The following is a 7,569-nucleotide window of genomic DNA, read 5'->3' as shown; positions in this document are numbered from 1 at the left end:
GTAAAGAAGAATAGTCCAAAATACCTTCAACCAGAACCCAGACTCTCATTGGAAGCTATAGGAAGCATTTAGTGGCTGTTATTTCTACAAAAGGAGGATCTACTAAATATTGATGTATTTTTTCTGTTGGAATGCCCAAATTTATGCACCTGCCTAATTTTGTTTATATAATTATTGCACCCTTTCTATAAATCTTATAAACTTCATTTTACTTCTCAACTATCACTCTGTCTGCTATATGATATATTTAACTGAAATTGCTGATCCAAACAACCAACAATTTATAAAGGACAATCATGGAAATCATCAGGGGTGCCCAAACTTTTACATACAACTGTATTTCCTCACAAGTTCGGTTTACTTTCAACTTAAGAATACAAATATGAAACATTTGTCTTGAACCATCATGTTAAGAGCACAGGCTTTTTTTTTTTTTTTGGTGTTTAATAAAAGCAAATAACCTGCTTGTTTTCTCAGAACTGAAAGAATGATGTCCTGATAGACAATAAGTCTGTGTGATGCTGCAGTATTTGTCTCTCGCCAGCCAAACTAACTGCCGGCTGCAGTGTGATCCTGATGCAGTCCAGAGTATTAGGAACAGTCACGCTTGGTACACTGGTATTTGTCTGGAAGGACTTAATCCAGATCTGGTTGGCAGATGTGTTCGGTGTCATACTAAGCCTCCTGCGATGTTTGTGAAGTGTAGCCCTGACGAAGCAGATGAGCAACAGTCTGCGTTATCCGACTGCTCTGATTACGACTGCAGGGGCTGCTTGAGCTCAAACAGTCCAGTTCCCCCACGAACCACCTTCCCCACCACCAGGCAGGCTGACGGTGACTCCAGCTGATCATGGGAACCTGAACACAAGAATAAATAAACCAATAATCAATAAAATAAACTCCTGTTACACTTTCATAAAATTGTGAAATTAATTTTTTAAACACCGTAAGAGGTAACAACAGCCGCTTTTGGAAGAAGCTTAAAATCTTCTTGTCACCACTGAACAGGGGAAAATGTCAATACACACCTGGAAACATGGAGAGGATCTCTATGGAGGCTTAGCCCAGTAAATATCAATAAACTTATTCAAACAACTGACCATACAGGCAGAGAATTACAGTGCATCCAGAAAGTATTCACAGAGCTGTACTTTTTCCACATCTTATGTTACAGCTTTATTCAAAAATGCATGAAATTCATCCCCCCCCCCACACACATGATACCCCATAATGACTGTGAAAAAAGTTTTTTAAAGATTTTTGCACATTTATTAAAAATAAAAAAACAAAACAAAAAAAAAACAACAACAAAAAAAACAACTAAGAAATCACACATGTACATAAAAATTCAGCGCCTTTGCCATGAAGCTGAAAATTGAGCTCAGGTGCACATCCTGTTTCCACTGATCACCCTTGAGATGTTTTTACATCTTTATTGGAGTCTACCTGGGGTAAATTCAGTTGATTGGACATGATTTGGACACACACTATCTACATATAAGGTCCCACAGTTCACAGTGCAAGTCAGAGTACAAACCAAGCATGAAGTCAAAGGAATTGTCTGTAGACGTCTGAGACAAGATTGTCTGGAGGCACAAATCTGGGGATGGGTATAGAATCATTTCTGCTGCTTTGAAGGTCCCAATGAGAGTGGCCTCTATCATCCATAAATGGAAGAAGTTTGGATCCACCAGGACTCTTTCTAGAGCTGGCCATCTGTCTAAACTGAGCAATCGGGGGAGATGGGCCTTAGTCAGGGAGGTGACCAAGAACCAAACAACCAACAGAAGGACAACTATCTCTGCAGCAATCCACCAATCAGGCCTGTATGGTAGAGTGGCCAGACAGAAGCCACTCCTTAGTAAAAGGTACATGACAGCCCACCTGGGGTTTGCCAAAAAGGCACCTGAAGGTCTCTCAGACCATCAGAAACAAAATTCTCTGGTCTAATCAGGCAAAGATTGAACTATTTGGTGTGAATGCCAGGCATCAAACATGATGCCTGGCATTCTTAAGACTTTAAAGACTGTAAATTTTGGGGGGCGCTAGCGAGCGCGATGGCGTAAAGACGCACCTTTCAGAGCTCCTGCAAATCCAGCAAAAATTTCAACTTTAAAGACACGCAAGTTACCTGCCTACTTAGTAAATCTCCTTCTAAATGTGTTACCTGCAGCTACTGCACCAGATACTTCAAGCAAAGTGCATTTATGGCCGCAAATCTACGAAAATACAAGTTCGATACCTCCTCCGGCACAAACCCCAGCGCAGCCATGGTCAAAAGTTCCCGCGACCCCGCTCCCCCCGCCCATGCGCCCGCCAGCCAAGCAACGAAAGCCCCGAAAGCTAACAACATGAACACAGATGCAATCAAAGCGGACATCCTAGCCTCACTGCGACAAGACTTCTCCGCCATTATCAAAGGAGAAATGAAAGAAGCACTACACAACAATTTTGACTCACTTAAAACGCAAATTGAAGACATAAAGACAGAGATAAAGAACAGTACTGCAACTCTCCGGGTGGAGCTTGACCAGGTAAAAGCTAACGTGAAATCAGCAGAAGACCACATGTCCACCATGTCTGACAAGATGGTACAAGCACAGGAACTGGTATCTGGTCTCCAAGCAGAAATAAAGAGACTTAAGGACAAATGCGAAGACATGGAGGGGCGCATCCGGGGGGGGGGGACATCAGAGTGTCCGGGGTGACTGAAACGCAGGGCTCCAGCACACCAGAGGCTGTTAACCCTAACCCTAACCGCAGCGGGTTTTACCGTAAGCCGGGGGACAAACCACGTGTCATCATTGCCAGACTCAACAGCGAGGGAGACACCGAGGATATCCTGAGGAGAGCGTGCAGCGGAGGTGGTCAGCTCCGGTATAAAGGCAATCCCATCGCCATCTTCCTGGACTACACGACCAGTGTTGTCCAGGCGTGTGCAGCCTTCACTGAAGTCAGAAAAAACATTATTTTTCCCCAAGAAGACTGCGAACCATGACTGAACTGACATACGAGGTCTGTGAGAAAAGTATCCGACCTTTTTATTTTATGCAAAAAATATATGGATTTGATTCATGTTTTTACGTCAGCCAAGCTTGAACCTTCGTGCGCATGCCTGAGTTTTTTCACGCCTGTCGGTTGCGTCATTCGCCTGTGGGCAGGCTTTGAGTGAGCACTGGTCCACCCCTCTCGTCGTTTTTTCATTGCGAGGAAATGGCGGAATGATTTGGGCTTTGTTCCATCAGAATTTTTTCAGAAACTGTTAGAGACAGGCACCTGGAAACCATTCGGAAAATTCACATGGCTTTCAGTGAAAATTTTATGGACTTCACAGAGATTAAGGAGTGTTACTACCGCTTTAAGGACGGCCCACAATGGTGCCCGGTGCGCCGCACTCTGAGCCGCGATCGACAGGCTGAAACGACCATTTCATTTCTAAACGGATGGCTGTATGGATCCGGGACCATCGTGTGCAATTTCTCTGGTTACAAGAGCTGGACATCAGCCATTTTCCGGCAGATTTCACTTTTAACAAGAGATTTTGTCATGGAAAGCCGCGCGGAGGCTTTGCGCATCACGACGGATTTGCTGATGGAGCAAGACAAAGAACACCTCCGTTTTGGAGTGTCAGAGGACAAGTTGGGACATGCCCAGCTCTCCACAATTTCTCTTATACTCACTCGACTGGTAAGCCACTGAAAGCCGAGATAGGCATGTCCCAACTTGTCCTCTGACACTCCAAAACGGAGGTGTTCTTTGTCTCGCTCCATCAGCGAATCCGTCGTGACGCGCGAAGCCTCCGCGCAGCTTTCCATGACAAAATCTCTTGTTAAAAGTGAAATCTGCCAGAAAATGGCTGATGTCCAGCTCTTGTGATAACCAGAGAAATTGCACACGATGGTCCCGGATCCATATAGCCATCCGTTTAGAAATGAAATGGTCGTTTCAGCCTGTCGATCGCGGCTTGGAGCGCGGCGCGCCGTGTGCCAATGTGGGCTGTCCTTAAAGCGGTAGTAACACTCCTTAATCTCTGTGAAGCCCATAAAATTTTCACCAAAAGCTATGTGAATTTTCCGAATGGTTTCCAGCTGCCTGAAAAAATTCTGATGGAACAAAGCCCAAATCATTCCGCCATTTCCTCGCAATGAAAAAACGACGAGAGGGGTGGACCAGTGCTCACTCAAAGCCTGCCCACAGGCGAATGACGCAACCGACAGGCGTGAAACAACTCAAGCATGCGCACAAAGGTTCAAGCTTGGCTGACGTAAAAACATATGAATCAAATCCATATATTTTTTGCATAAAATAAAAAGGTCGGATACTTTTCTCACAGACCTCGTACATGAGGAGGTAACGCAAAGTTTTGTGAGTACTTCATTTAAAAAGTGTCTATTATTTCCAAGTAGAGCAGGGCCTGGTTTTCATTTTAATAGCTTATCTTTCGTTTACATAAGCACATTCAGTTGCGTCTTGGGACTGCTCGCACAGCTGTATTCCCTGAACCGCAAGTGAGTTACTCATTTTTGATGGCAACATCAAGATGTAGGACTGTTGTGCTCAGGGACTTGATAAGTTACAATGTTCTTGTTCCTGTTTGGATCCCACTGTTCCCTGGGGATCGTTTGATAGGTTTCAAATCACAAAAATGTTTGTCAGTCAATGTTTATTTTTTCTTTATTTTATTATGTTATGCAAACAGATCAGAGAAGTGTAAAGGAATGTATCTCTGTGTTAATATGAAGATAGAGCTCTCTCAATCATATACTCAAAAACTCAATAATGGGTTCCCTTAAGGTTATTAGTTATAACGTTAAAGGACTCAATGGACCAATTAAAAGGAAAAAAAAAAAAAATCCTTGGTCAACTTAAAAAGGAGGGTTGTCATATTGCATATTTACAGGAGACACACCTCTCTGATGTTGAGCATGACAAGCTTAAGAGATCATGGGCAGATCAGGTGTTTTATTCTTCCCACCGCTCAGGAAGAAGAGTGGCTATCTTAGTACATAAACAGGTGAATTTTATTCCCCAAAATATTCACAAAGACCCTGAGGGTAAGTATATCATGGTAAATGGAGAAGTTGAAGGGGTGCAGGTTTCCCTTTTCAATATTTATGCTCCAAATGAGGATGAAACAAAATTTATACAAAATATCTTTGACATAGTGCTTCAAAAGAGTGTTGGTATTCTATTACTAGCTGGTGATTTTAATTGTACAATGTCGCCACATTTAGACTGACAGCCCAGCTCTAAAAGCCCTGCTTCTCAAATGAGCAAAGTACTGAAACGCCTTACCACAGAACTGGGCCTGATAGATGTCTGGAGAAATCGGTTTCCAAGGGTCAGAGATTTCACCTTCTACTCACATAGACACTCCTCTTACTCAAGAATAGACATGTTCTCCACCCCAAAAGCTGAGGAACATAGAATTGAGGATATCGATATTTTACCAATTACACTGTCCGATCATGACCCTCTTGTCTTAAAATGGAATGTGTGTCAAACACCAAAAATCAAACACTGGAGATTGAACGCTTCACTTCTTAACGATAAGGAATTTTGTCATTTTATAATTAGCGAATTACAGATTTATTTGGAACTAAATTCTACCCCTGAGATATCACCCCTTATATTATGGGATTGCGCTAAGGCTTATCTAAGAGGCCGTATAATATCATTTGCCTGTGCTAAGAAAAAGAAAAATGAGGCTAGACAGCGTGAATTAGAGGGTAAGATATGATGCCTGGACCAAAAACATAAAAGTGCTCAAACTGCAGATCTGCTTGGTGAACTCAAATCACTGCGGAAAGAACTCGATAGTCTGATCACAGAAAAAATAGAGGGCAATTTGAGATTTACCAAACAAGGATACTACGAAAATGGCAATAAGGCCAGTAGATTGTTGGCACTGAGAAGCAGCAGTCTTAATACAGTTCAAAAACTGAAGACTGAACATACAACAATCACTAAACCAGACAAAATTGCAAACTGTTTTGCGGATTATTACAAATCTTTGTACAAAAATACAGATACATGCCAAGATGACCACTTACTTTCTGATTTCCTGAAAAACATTAAACTAAAAACTCTCCCAGAATCTTTAGTAAAACAATTAGATGAACCAATTAAAGAACAGCAAATTGAACAGGTAATCTCAAATCTGAAGAGTTACAAGATGTCCTGGCTCTGACGGCTATATTAATGAATTTTACAAAACATTTAAAGAAAAAGTGACCTCATTATTACTTCAAGCTTATCATCATGCCTTGCAGACTGAATCCATGGTGCCTTCCTGGACTGATGCCACGATCGTTGTCATTCATAAGGAGGACAAAGATCCAACAATTTGTCAGTTATATCGACCAATTTCATTACTTACAGACTTGCGTATTCTTACTGCAATCTTGGCCAAACGAATTAGTAAAATCATTACAAATATTATAAACCCAGATCAGACGAGGTTCATAACCGGAAGGCACTATGGGGATAATGTTTGTAGACTACTAAATTTAATTTCCATTTCTAAAACTAAACAAAATGAAGCAATGATACTGTCTCTTGATGCCCAAAAGGCATTCGACCGGGTGTCCTGGCAATATTTGAATCACACATTGCAAAGATTTCAATTCGGCCCGAATTTCATTAAATGTATCCAAATTTTATATTCAAACCCTTTAGCCAGTGTAAAGGTTAATGGAACAATATCAACTAGGTTTTCACTGGAACGCGGCTGCAGGCAGGGATGCTCACTATCGCCCCTGCTGTTTGATATAAGTATCGAACCTCTAGCACAACTAATCAGAGATGTCAACATTCAAGGATTTTTAATAAATGGTGAAGATCACAAACTGTCCATATATGCCGATGATGTATTGCAATACATATCGAATCCAATGACAACCATCCCCCATCTGATGAAAATAATTCGCTCATATGGCTACCTCTCTGGGTACAAAGTCAATATTGATAAAACATTAGCAATGGACATAGTGGGAAATCTATCACAAAATTTCAAAGATCAGAGTGGCTTCAAATGGCCAAAAGAGGGTATGAAGTATTTAGGTATCCAAATCCCACTGTCTCTAACAGAATTATATGATATCAATTACAGGGTCCTAATTGGAAAAATTAAAAAAGATTTGGAGAGGTGGATGGTCCTGCCTCTTTCTTTCATGGGTTGCACAGAGTATACGTATGAATGTTTTACCCAGACTACTATACCTCTTTCAAATGCTGCCCATAAACATTCCAAATTCTACATTTGATGAACTAGATAAACTTTTTTCCAAATTTATATGGCAGGGCAAACGTCCTAGAATAAAATTACAAATGTTAAAGTTGTCAAAGTTACAAGGTGGAGTTGCAGTACCTAATCTCAAGCATTATTTTTGGGCAGCTCAAATGAGACCCTTGGTTGCTTGGATGCAGGACCTGTCTTACACTCAATGGCTTAATACTGAAAAGAGTCTGTAATATTCCTATTGATGCTTTGCCTTTTTGTAATGTCTCATTGAAGGGTATACAAATGAGTGAGTGGACTAAGGTTACACTGAAGAGCTGGAATAAAAT

The 7,569-nt window shown here is 41.4% G+C and overlaps 1 protein-coding gene across 5 annotated transcripts in view; it reads right to left on the bottom strand.

The window, feature by feature from the left end:
* Positions 1-368: 368 nt before the first annotated feature.
* Positions 369-7,569, bottom strand: part of polr1a (RNA polymerase I subunit A) — a 181,242-nt gene continuing 174,041 nt past the window's right edge. For all 5 annotated transcript variants that reach the window (XM_034182336.1, XM_034182337.1, XM_034182338.1 and 2 more), the window contains one exon: positions 369-858. In XM_034182336.1, coding sequence (XP_034038227.1) covers positions 755-858 — 104 coding nt within the window. In that variant the 3' untranslated portion in view covers positions 369-754. The remainder of the gene's footprint in view (positions 859-7,569) is intronic.

Source organism: Thalassophryne amazonica, chromosome 11 (genome assembly GCF_902500255.1).
Source record: "Thalassophryne amazonica chromosome 11, fThaAma1.1, whole genome shotgun sequence".
Lineage (NCBI taxonomy): Eukaryota > Metazoa > Chordata > Actinopteri > Batrachoidiformes > Batrachoididae > Thalassophryne > Thalassophryne amazonica.
The sequence above is the reverse complement of the archived record's forward strand: the minus strand, read 5'-3'. Positions and strand labels throughout refer to the sequence as shown.